This window comes from Sinohyriopsis cumingii, chromosome 17, assembly GCF_028554795.1.
Source record: "Sinohyriopsis cumingii isolate HCF-2022 chromosome 17, ASM2855479v2, whole genome shotgun sequence".
Classification (NCBI taxonomy): Eukaryota; Metazoa; Mollusca; class Bivalvia; order Unionida; family Unionidae; genus Sinohyriopsis; species Sinohyriopsis cumingii.
In genome coordinates, this window is record NC_142977.1 from 113,684,882 (window position 1) to 113,697,991 (window position 13,110).

Here is a 13,110-nt window from a genome sequence, read left to right on the forward strand (position 1 = left end):
TCTAAATGTATTTACTCAGACTGAAGTGTCAAAATACAGACATTGAAATGTGGTATGTCTAAATGCTTATATTTACTCAGATTGAGGTGTCAAAATACAGGCAGTGAAATGTGGTATGTCTAAATGCTTGTATTTACTCCGATTGAGGATTCAAAATACAGGCATTGACATGTATGTCTAAATGCTTGTATTTACTCAGATTAAAGTGTCAAAATACAGGCATTGAAATGTGGTATGTCTGAATGCTTGTATTTACTCAGAATCTTTTGATAAAGTACAGGTGAGCAATCTCAGACCCACTTCGGTCTTTTGATGGATTTGAAAAGCAGTAATTTTAAAAATTCACAAAATTTTGGAATAATCCTCTGTAAACCAGTGTTTTTTTTGCAAATTTTCATTCTGTCTTTGCAAAAATAACTTCACATAAGACATGGCAAATAGAAGCTGTTCATGGAAATCTTGGTTTTTAAATCATGCTGAGAAAAATACTGTCGATTATTATCACCTAAGCAACTGAAGGTTAAAGCCACAAAAATCTTGAAGACATGTAGCTTTAGACTATATATGGAATTGTACTTAGTTATCCTTTTCCCTACCCAGGCCTCAAATGACAGTGGCAAGGGGGCCAGTGTGACAGAGTCAACCAGCCTGCCCACGGTAGATGAAGAGCAAGTATACGAGTTCAGCATCCCATCTGAGTATTGTGGACTTCTCATTGGGTCTAAGGGTAAAACTATCAAGACCATCAAGGAGCAATCGGGAGCCCGGATTCAGCTTAGGAATAATCCATTTACTCCAGGATTCCAGATTTGTGTCATTGAAGGTAAGTTCTGTAACCAACTAATAGGATTATTAGCTGTGGCCTTGCCTAACAGGGCATTGCTCTGGCCTGAACTGGGATGATTTTGTCATTGACAGATTTTGATGGGATATTTAGTTGGGAGCATGCCTGATAAAGCAGGTCTCTGACTTAAACACTAATACCTCTGTCATTAACATATTTGTATGGGATTTGTTTAAATGGGGCATTGCCTTACAAGTCAAGCCACTGACTTTACTCCTAGTGCATCTATCATTGCCTGACGAGGCAGGTCACTGTCTTTACTCCTAGTGCATCTATCATTGCCTGACGAGGCAGGTCACTGTCTTTACTCCTAATACATCTATCATTGCCTGACGAGGCAGGTCACTGTCTTTACTCCTAATACATCTATCATTGCCTGACGAGGCAGGTCACTGTCTTTACTCCTAATACATCTATCATTGCCTGACGAGGCAGGTCACTGTCTTTACTCCTAATACATCTATCATTGCCTGACGAGGCAGGTCACTGTCTTTACTCCTAATACATCTATCATTACCTGACGAGGCAGGTCACTGTCTTTACTCCTAGTGCATCTATCATTGCCTGACGAGGCAGGTCACTGTCTTTACTCCTAGTGCATCTATCATTGCCTGACGAGGCAGGTCACTGACTTTACTCCTAATACATCTATCATTGCCTGACGAGGCAGGTCACTGTCTTTACTCCTAGTGCATCTATCATTGCCTGACGAGGCAGGTCACTGTCTTTACTCCTAGTGCATCTATCATTGCCTGACGAGGCAGGTCACTGTCTTTACTCCTAATACATCTATCATTACCTGGCAACTCGAGTCACAGACTAGTCCTGATTTCTCTCCCATTGACATATTTTGATGAGTTATTTAGCTGTGGCCTTGCATAAAAAGGCAGTTGCCCTGGTGCCTTTGTCATTTATAAATTCTAATGGGATTTATAGCTACTATCGGCTAGCCATGATACCTCTGTCGGTGACAGATTCTGATGCTGTTTGAAGCATATATCTGCCAACAGTATCACACAAGCATGCACTGCTTTTCTTCATACATGTTTTTAAAGAAAATTAGTTCTTCACTTTCTGAATGGGTTTTATTTACACATTTGGAACTTGTAGGCATTGTTAACAAGTTATCCAAGTATTATTAGAATTGCATCTTAGATCACATTTCAAATTGGGGGTGGGTGTGCAAGTTTTTAGCACTGAGGAATACCAAGATGTAGCTTTACATTCTTCTTTCCCAGCTAAGACTATTTTCAGATAGTAACGTAAGAGGGGTGGGTTGAAGTAACTTTTATCTTTATATCCTGGTCTTTTTAGCAAAATGTAGCAGACAGAAAATATTTTTTTCTGCCAATATTTGATCGATTTCATGCATATAAATATACTTTAACAACCCCTCTTCAGGAGAATGTGTAGTGAAAGTAACGGTTCTTGAACTTTCTTTTTATCAGCATTTCACTATGATGTTGCAGGAAGTAATTTAACCAAGGTTCTTTCCATTGGGTAGCAGGGTTTTTTATGTGGAAATCAACTTGCCCTGCAGAAATCAACAGGCCCTGCAAAGAAAATTTAAAAACAACTTCAGAAAGTTTAACTGGCCCTTTGGGTATGTGGCTGTCAGTATTAAATGGCCACAAAACCTACAAGCAACAGGCCAGAGGCTAAATTGACCCGTCTTTACAACCGAAAGGTCTGGCTTTGTTTTCCTGTCTTGAACATCATTGCAGATCCAGAAAGTTTTAAAAACTGACGTTATTTATTTTTTAAATATGGTTGGGATCCTCATTTACTTTGCTTGAACATGGTTGATGAGTATAAGATGAAGACAAAGCTTGGGAGGATCATATAGTTTTCCCATTTGATTCTGTCACCTCTATCACATAACATACCATAGTACTGGGAGGGTCACATAGTGTTTTCCATTGTCCATCTATCACCTTCATCACATAACATACCATAGTACTGGGAGGGTCACATAGTGTTTTCCATTGTCCATCTATCACCTTCATCACATAACATACCATAGTACTGGGAGGGTCACATAGTGTTTTCCATTGTCCATCTATCACCTTCATCACATAACATACCACAGTACTGGGAGGGTCACATAGTGTTTTCCATTGTCCATCTATCACCTTCATCACATAACATACCACAGTACTGGGAGGGACACATAGTGTTTTCCATTGTCCATCTATCACCTTCATCACATAACATACCACAGTACTGGGAGGGTCACATAGTGTTTTCCATTGTCCATCTGTCACCTCTATCACATAACATACCATAGTACTTTGTGGGTCACATAGTGTTTTCCATTGTCCATCTGTCACCTTCATCACATAACATACCATAGTACTGGGAGGGTCACATAGTGTTTTCCATTGTCCATCTATCACCTTCATCACATAACATACTATAGTACTGGGAGGGTCACATAGTGTTTTCCATTGTCCATCTGTCACCTCTATCACATAACATACCACAGTACTGGGAGGGTCACATAGTGTTTTCCATTGTCCATCTATCACCTTCATCACATAACATACCATAGTACTGGGAGGGTCACATAGTGTTTTCCATTGTCCATCTATCACCTTCATCACATAACATACTATAGTACTGGGAGGGTCACATAGTGTTTTCCATTGTCCATCTGTCACCTCTATCACATAACATACCACAGTACTGGGAGGGTCACATAGTGTTTTCCATTGTCCATCTATCACCTTCATCACATAACATACCACAGTACTGGGAGGGTCACATAGTGTTTTCCATTGTCCATCTATCACCTTCATCACATAACATACCATAGTACTGGGAGGGACACATAGTGTTTTCCATTGTCCATCTATCACCTTCATCACATAACATACCATAGTACTGGGAGGGACACATAGTGTTTTCCATTGTCCATCTATCACCTTCATCACATAACATACCACAGTACTGGGAGGGTCACATAGTGTTTTCCATTGTCCATCTATCACCTTCATCACATAACATACCACAGTACTGGGAGGGTCACATAGTGTTTTCCATTGTCCATCTATCACCTTCATCACATAACATACCACAGTACTGGGAGGGTCACATAGTGTTTTCCATTGTCCATCTATCACCTTCATCACATAACATACCACAGTACTGGGAGGGTCACATAGTGTTTTCCATTGTCCATCTATCACCTTCATCACATAACATACCACAGTACTGGGAGGGACACATAGTGTTTTCCATTGTCCATCTATCACCTTCATCACATAACATACCACAGTACTGGGAGGGTCACATAGTGTTTTCCATTGTCCATCTGTCACCTCTATCACATAACATACCATAGTACTTTGTGGGTCACATAGTGTTTTCCATTGTCCATCTGTCACCTCTGTCACATAACATACCATAGTACTGGGAGGGTCACATAGTGTTTTCCATTGTCCATCTGTCACCTCTATCACATAACATACCATATTACTGGGAGGGTCAAATAGTGTAATCTTATAACATACCATAGTGCTAGGAGTTCATACAGTGTTTTCCCATGTCCATCTGTCATATCTATCACATAGCATATTACTGGGAGGGTCACAGTGTTTTCAAGAGTCCATCTATCACCTCAATCACATGACATACCATAGTACTAGGAGGGTCTCATTGTGTTTTCCACTGTCCATCTATCACTTAAGTCACGTAACATACCATATTACTTGGCGGTTCATATAACGTTTTCCAGTGTCCATCTGTCACATAGCATACCATATTGCAGGGAGGGTTACATAGTGTTTTTCAATGTTCAACTAATAAATAGCATACAATCATATCAGTCCATCACAGATTGCATTTCTGCTTCATGGGGTGAATTAGATTTGGTGTAGTTTTATATCAAGAAGATTCATCATAAGTTTTGACATTTTCTGACAGTTTGAGTGAGTTATAACCCTTGCTTGACTTGCAATTTTGACCTGATGGTTTGGATGAGTAATAACCCTTGTTTGACCTGGAATTTTGGACTGACAGTTTGGATGAGTTGTAACCCTTGTTTTGACCTGGAATTTTGGCCTGACAGTTTGGATGAGTTGTAACCCTTGTTTGACCAGGAATTTTGGCCTGACAGTTTGGATGAGTTGTAACCCTTGTTTGACCAGGAATTTTGGCCTGACAGTTTGGATGAGTTGTAACCCTTGTTTGACCAGGAATTTTGGCCTGACAGTTTGGATGAGTTGTAAACCTTGTTTGACCAGGAATTTTGGCCTGACAGTTTGGATACTGAACCAGGCTTTCTTACTTTGCATCATATTGATGTGGACTTTGTTACATGGACAGATTTTATGTTGTACCTCATTGCTTTATTGGATTTTGTTTCTTTCCAGGACCCCAGTCTTCTGTGGAACATGCTTTGCATATAATCCAGAGGCGGTTTCCACCAGGAAAATTTCCAGGGTTAGACTTGCGCCCCATTAACCAGGAACCAGTGGTTCAGCCTCAGCCCAATACTGTACTTATGCCAGAAATCATGCAGGTATTAAGAACATGGTTTATTACACATGTTACTGAGAAATCTTGATTATTTTTTTTTTGTAGCTATACTGTAGTGACTGTAGAGCAGGTATTAAGAGCGAGGTTGCAGAGGGACCTTGATCATCATATTTTGTACCTCTAATGTTATTTTTTAAAGCAGGTAATGAGAATATGGTTTGTTACCATAGGGATCTTGTAGATTTTGATATTTTTTTTACCTTTAATGGTTTTAGGGCAGGTATCTAGAAACATGGGTTCTCACCTGTGATACAGAGGAATCTTGGTTTCTCACCAGTGGTACAGAGGAATCGTGCATTACATTTTTGTGGCTTAAGTGGCTGTAGGGCAGTTATCAGGGACATCTTTTATCACCAATGTTAAAAGGGATCATGGTTTATTACCCATGGTACAGATTGATCCTATTATATTTTGTAGCTCTTGTGGTTTTAAGGCAGGTACTGAGAACTTAAGTTGTTACCCATGGTAAAGAGGAATCCTATAGAACTTAGAACTTAATATTTTGTACTCCGAGTCAGCAATGCCCATCCTAGTTGTCGAACCTATTCACAAATCACACCACCATACACAAAGATCTCAATTTGTTAACACAAAAAAGTAAACCAAAAGAAAAATTTGGCAGAAGTTGAGGCCATATGCAAGTATTTTTGGTCCTTTCAAGTTTTTTGGGTAATTTGTAACATATAATCAGTTTCCAGCACACAGCTGGAGTGTTTTCGGTCCTTTCCTTCTTTGGCTACAGAGGGAATCTTCTGTCTTGTCTGGCACATTGCGTTACAACCAATCAGTAGACTGGCCAACATCACCTTGTAACCATTGAGATGTTTGACCATAACATTGTAATCCTTTTGTTGTCAGACCTTGTAACCATGGAGTTGTCTGGCTCATAACATTGTAACCATGGAGTTGTCTGGCCCATAACATTGTAACCATGGAGTTGTTGTTTGTCCAACACATTGTAACCATGGAGTTGTCTGGCCCATAACATTGTAACCATGGAGTTGTTGTTTGTCCAACACATTGTAACCATGGAGTTGTCAGGCCCATAACATTGTAACCATGGAGTTGTCTGGCGCATAAAATTGTAACCATGGAGTTGTCTGGCCCATAACATTGTAACCATGGAATTGTCTGGCCCATAACATTGTAACCATGGATTTGTAAGTTAAATGTAGAAAAGATGGCTAAACAAGCCAGTTTAAAATGCAGACAATTTAAAAGTATAATACAGTGTTTGTTTTTCTCATCACAATTCAACTGTCAGGATCTTGTGCTACTAAACCATATAGCCCTAGTATAAGTTTTAGATAAATTTAATAAATAAGATTCTTTGAGTGAAATTAAGAAGTAAAGATATGTATTTGATCAAAATAAAAATGGAATATAGCATTAATGGACTTAAATCCTAATGCAGCATTATGGAACAGTAAATCTGGCATAATGTCAGCGTGTATCTGTGTGTGATTTGGAATTTTAATGTTGCTTTAACAATGTTTCAGTGATATTGCTACAATGTCTGCATTGTGGCAGGTTAATGTGATATCTAGCACTAAGCCATCATGCCTCAGACATGCAGCATGATGTCCTGCCCAGTCACATTATCCTGACACCAGGGCAACCAGTCCTAATACTAACCTCTTAATGCTGAGTATGACTTGGCAGGGGGTTAAACCTGCAACCTCCTGCATCTTAGGTGGACACTCTAACCACTAGACCAATGGAGCAGTTACATAATGTCATTAAAGTATTAATTCAAAAATGTGAAACTTGGACAGAGCTTATGTTAGTGGAAAATCTTATTTTTGAGCAGAAGTATTCAAAAGAAAATACCTGTGATCCGTGGCAAAGCTGCCTATATGTATATGCCCCTTCATACAGCAGATTGTGAAAGGGGGTTCTCAGCAAAGAACAATATTCATACTCTGGGTAAGGAATAGATTAATGATTTTGATTTTAATAGGGCTGTAACAGAGTGCAGCAGGAATAGGAGAGATGGATATTGAAGTGTTTGGTAAATATTGAACTATTGCCATTTTCTCTGCCTTCTAATTCTTATTCTTCTTCTGCCTTATTTTTGTGGCAAGGGGGAGCTTTTCCTTGAAATACACTGGCAGCATCTCTGTAACATTGTAACCATGTTGTCCAGTCCATAATGTTGTAACTGTTGAAGTTATTTGGCCTGTAACATTGCCAGACATGCCAACCCTTATGATGTAGCTGTTGAAGTTATTTGGCCTGTAACATTGCCAGACATGCCAACTGTTATGATGTATCTGTTGAAGTTATTTGGCCTGTAACATTGCCAGACATGCCAACCCATATGATGTAGCTGTTGAAGTTATTTGGCCTGTAACATTGCCAGACATGCCAACCGTTATGATGTATCTGTTTTATGGAAATGTCCCCCAAAATGCTGACTTGTTGAATACAAGCACAAATTATGGAAATATTGCTGCAGTAGAATCCAGATAATAGACTTGTCTTTGTTTGATTTAAGTTTCAGTTAGATCCAGTGGAGTTGGTAAGCAAAAGGGACTAACCTAACTAGGACTTGCATTGCTGAGATGGCCTTGTTAGGGTAGGCAGGTCTACATTGCAGTTGTCAAAAAGTTTTTAAGACTATTTGCCCAAGCATACATCTTCTTTTAATGGTTTGTCATCCACCATAGCTATGTCCCATTACTCAATGTCATGGCAAAGGAAAATGTAACAGCTTAAATTCTTGTCTCAAGTTTAATGTTCAGACCATTGGCAAATAATGAAACCTATACCTGTGGTATCTCTTGCCTTGACAGTGTCTAGCTTATTTAATCCTGTCCCATTTCTTAAGGTGAAAGCCACAAGAGATGACTTAAGTTGCTACTCTTGAATGCATCTCTCACCAGAGCAGAGACAACCGTACTTGCCAGTTTCATTTCACTCAAAAGTTATTTGTCATAGGCCTGTCATAATGCAAAGTGTCTTATGACATCAGTCAGTCTCTCCGTCCATCCATTAACCATATCAATACAATAATATGAGTTATCCAGCATCTGCATTTACCAGACATTGTGGATAGTTTGCACTTGGGGTAAGTAAGAAGCCAATAAGTTAACAGGTCAAAGGTTGAGGTAACTTTGATGGAAGATCATTTCATCACAGTAACATTGGTTCTGCATTTTTATATGCCTGGACTTAAATTTGTGTATAGCTTGCACTTGGGTAAGGATGAAGTCTTTCAGCTTGGGGGTTGAAAGGTCAGAGGTCACTGACTGAAGAAATGTAGTTCTGCAAAATAACTTTGCTTCTACAGCGTAGAACTGAACCATACCTTGTAGACAGCTTGTACTTGCAGTAACAACAAAAGCCTATTAATTTTATAGTACAAAGGGTCAGAGAACAAGGTCATTGTAATGGTTTCCATACAGTAACATTAGTTCTACATCACAGAGTTTGACAAGATGTTTTAGATGGTAAGGAAGAAACCTATCAGTTTAGGGGTTCCAAAGGTCAGTGTTGTGTGAGAAGAAAAATGGTTTCACTTCTTGACCATATACCATCACTTGCACATTTGGAAAGGAGAGATGGATATTGCATCTGGAATTCAAATGTCAAGGTCACTGACTGAAAGAGTAGAAAATACCTATGCATAATAAATTTTGTTCTAGTCCAAGGTTTGTGGAAGGCTTGTATTGAATTTATTGAAGAGACTGACTAACCCTTCAAAAAGTGGAAGGTCTAGATTACTATAGCTGAAAGAAAATGAATTTTGCAGAGAGCTTTTGTTTTAGAGTAAGTTTCAAGGTGACCTTGACAAGGAAGAATGTAACAGCATTCATAATGGGAATAGCAACAAAGCGGGGAAATGGTGGTTTCATAATGCTGTGAGAAAATTGGAAAATAATCAGGAACAGTGATGGAAGTAGTTGTGAACATCATGATACGTGGAATGTGAAAGGGTGAAAATAATGGTGCTGTAATGGCTCTTGGGAAATTTGAAAACAGTTGGGATCAGTGATGGTAATAGCGGTGTTGTAATGCTATGTGGACATTTTGGAAAAGTCTGGGTCAGTGATGGAAGTTCTGGCATTCTTTGACATAGTTCTGACCTGTAGCAGATTATATTTTGTCCATAGCATGGCATTCTTTGACATTGGTCTAACTTGAAGCAAACTATAATCTATCTGATTGCATGGCGTTGTTTGACATAGGTCTGACCTAAAGCAGACTATATTCTGTCCATTGCATGGCATTGTTTGACATGGGTCTGACTTTCTATTCGATAGCATAGTTTTTTAACAGGTCTAACTTCTCTAGAAATTTATAGTTCAATACATAAACAATTCAGTATATCAACAGTTTCATCAGAGATGTGAAGAAATAATAAAGTGCTGACATTCACATACCTCTACAACTGAATATTGCTTCACCAAAGTAGACAGCTTTTTGACAAGGTGTGTCTGCATTGTGACAATATAAAAAAATTTTTGAACTATAGATATGGTCACATCCATGGCTAGAGAACTTGGGAGTAAACGGGACACCACTGCCAGTACTTTGTGTGAGCTTCATTTAGTGAAAATAAAGCATTTCAGAATTGCCTCGAATAAAAGTCTACACATAGGTAACACTGTGCTGCAGAAAAATCGATATGTGTTTATGTTCATATAATATGGAGTCGTAGGAGTCTATGCCCTTAAAATAAGTAACAAAAAAGTTTGAAAACAACAAGCTTTGTAAAATTTAAAAAATAATTTATTTCCCTAGACTACAAAGTAAAAAATGAGAAAAATGAACTTAAAGTTTTACGAATTAAATCCAAAAATAGTCCAAGAATTAAAACGCAAGTCCTATCAATGAAAAGTTCTAAGTGAATCACATTTCAAATCCAAGATGGAAGAAGATGACGTATACAGTGGTCTGCGTTTATTGATGTGTCAACAGTCTATTGTTGAATACCAGAAAATATTATTCCAGTTTTTGAATGCCATATAAATTCCAGTAAATGTCTTTGTCCAAGAATTAATTTAGAGCACTTTTATATTTCCAGGGAAAACAATGACTTGAATTCAATAATTTGAAGAAAATAAAAATTCAGTCCCAAACTGGGCAAAACATAAAACATACATGCCAACCATTACACTTTTGGCGTAATCATTACGCCTTTTTTCACTGATTATGCCTTGTACGTAAATGTATTCGGATTACACTTTTTTGGTAAATTAATAATTTGTTTTCTCATTTTTATTAACATCCCATTAATCCCACAGACCATCTTCTAGAAAAGACAATCTCTATGTAACTAAGACATAACAGTATGCTTGTCCGTAGACTTACATGCACTTTCCTAACAGTATCATGTTATATTTATAGCAGCTGCCCTTTTTGTAAGAAACAGGCTGGTTCTACTTTCAAACTTTTGACCTTGGTTTCTATTTATAGCAGCTGTATGGCTTAGTTAGGAGAGAACAGACTGGTTTTCTAACTTGTGATCTTTGCTCACAGATCCTTTGTTCAAATACATTTCTGGTACTGAACCAGTCTGTAGGTATTTGGCGCTAAAAGTCAAGTCGGATTTATTTTAGTAGATGCATTTGTTAGAGCAAAAATGTTTTTTGAATAATTTCACAGATGGATTAGAAAAGATGAAAAATCGATTCAGAGATGAATACATGAATTACATTATACAGCATTCCATTCAAGGAAAGCTTCACGCCCCTTGCAGGCTGTGTGGAAAGGATTTTAACCCTTTACCTCATGCAAGCGCCTTTGGATGCCTCTACTCCATTCGCATGGAAGTGCCTTTAGACGCCTCTACTCCATTCGCATGGAAGCACCGTTTGATGCCTTTATTCCATTCGCATGGAAGCGCCTTTTGACACCTACTGTAAACATTGGCCATTTTTAGCATGTTTTCATACTGCCACCTTGGGGGAAAACCCGCATTAGATACCTCATTCATTGCTGTGAATGACCATTACGTCAGATCACGTGGTCGTTATTTATGCTTTGGTCGAAATCTGCTATTTAAAGTAACTGGGTCATATTCTCCACTCCAAAATGGAGGTTGCGGATTTCGTTCAGTACTTTTCATAATTAGAATCACAACTATGAAAGCTTCAATAACTTAGGTAAAGGCTCTGATATTGATGTAGGTAGCAATTAGTTTTTATAAATTATCAAATACAGATGATTTAGTGATTTAGACGCAGACAAAGAACTTGTAAATATCGAGTATGAGAAATGGCATCTACGGTTGGTCATGCGGCTTCACTGACTTGATGGTGAACAAGTTCTCTCAAGATTTTAACCCTTTACCTCATGCAAGCGTCTATGGACGTCTCTACACCATTCGCATGAAAGCACCTTTTGACGCCTCTACTCCAGTCCCATGGAAGCGCCTTTTGACGTTGGCTGTAAACATCAGCCATTTTAAGCCAGTTTTCGTAGCGCCACCTTCGGGGGAAAACCCCCTATTAGATGCTACATTCATTTCTGCGAATGAAAATTACGTCAGTTCACGTGTTCACTGTTTATGCACTGGTCGATATCTGCTATTTAAAGTAACTGGGTCGTAATCTCCACTCTCCAAAATGGTGGTCACCGATTTCATTCAGTACTTACAAAGTTTTTACGATTAGAATCACAACTATGAAAGATTCAGTAACTTAGGTAAAGGCTCTGATATTGATGTCGGCAGCAATTAGTTTTTATAAATTATCAAATTCAGATGACTTAGTGATGTAGACACAGACGAAAAACTTAAATTTCGAGTATGAGAAATGGCAGCTTAGGTTGGTCACACGGACTCACTGACATGACGGTGAACAAGTTATCTCAAGATTTTAAAGCGCATAAAAATTCTTCCGTAAAAAAATAATTACACAGCTATAACAATTGGTCTTTACTCTTAAATTTTTCCACATATAATAGATGTGTACCAAAAATGTAAAGTGGTTAAAATTGCTGTAAAATGTAACATACACTACATTGCTTAACAGTTCACAGGCAGGCCTATGCGTATGGGGTTGATAAGGTAACAAGTGTTCTATTTAAAGCGCGCTGCACTTTGTAACTGTGCTCAATGAAGTAAAGGGTTAAAGCACATAAAAAATTCTTACGTGAAATAAAGTTACACAGCTATACTTTCCATACATAATAGATGTGTACCAAAATGTAAAATGGTTCAAATTGCTGTTAAACGTAACATACACTACACAGCTTAACAGTTAACAGGCAGGCCTATGTGTATGGAATCGAATAGGTAACAGGTGTTCTGTTTATAGTGCACTGCATTGAATAACTTTACTTCATGTGTATCGGATGGCTGAAAAGCCATACACTCTATGAGGTAAAGGGTTTTAATATTGGTCATGATGGTAAAACAAAGAAACCTTGAATTAGCTCGTTTTACTAACTCCAATACTAAGGTAACTTCTTTTTTTACAGCAGAACTTAATTGTGGACATGAATTTTACAAATGCAGAGACGTTAAGTATCGAGTTCTTATAGAACATGGACTGCCACTACCGGTAAAAGACTATGTTGGTCCTTTGTTCAAATGGATATTTCCTGATTCCAAAGTTGCAGAAAATATGCATGTGCAAGAACAAAATCATCTAATATTGTTGTGTGTTTATCAGAAGATACTTAACTTAAAATTGCATATGCAGTGAAAATTGGACCGTTCAGTATTGCAACAGACAGGAGTAGTGATTATGACGTCAAAAAGTTGTACCCAGTCTGTG

At 38.2% G+C, this 13,110-nt stretch overlaps 1 protein-coding gene across 3 annotated transcripts in view; it reads left to right on the forward strand.

Annotated features, from left to right (window-relative positions):
- Positions 1–13,110, forward strand: part of LOC149779691 (uncharacterized) — a 72,702-nt gene that overhangs the window by 22,141 nt on the left and 37,451 nt on the right. For all 3 annotated transcript variants that reach the window (XM_089940540.1, XM_089940539.1, XM_089940541.1), the window contains exons 3-4: positions 601–823; positions 5,218–5,366. In XM_089940540.1, coding sequence (XP_089796666.1) covers positions 601–823; positions 5,218–5,366 — 372 coding nt within the window. The remainder of the gene's footprint in view (positions 1–600; positions 824–5,217; positions 5,367–13,110) is intronic.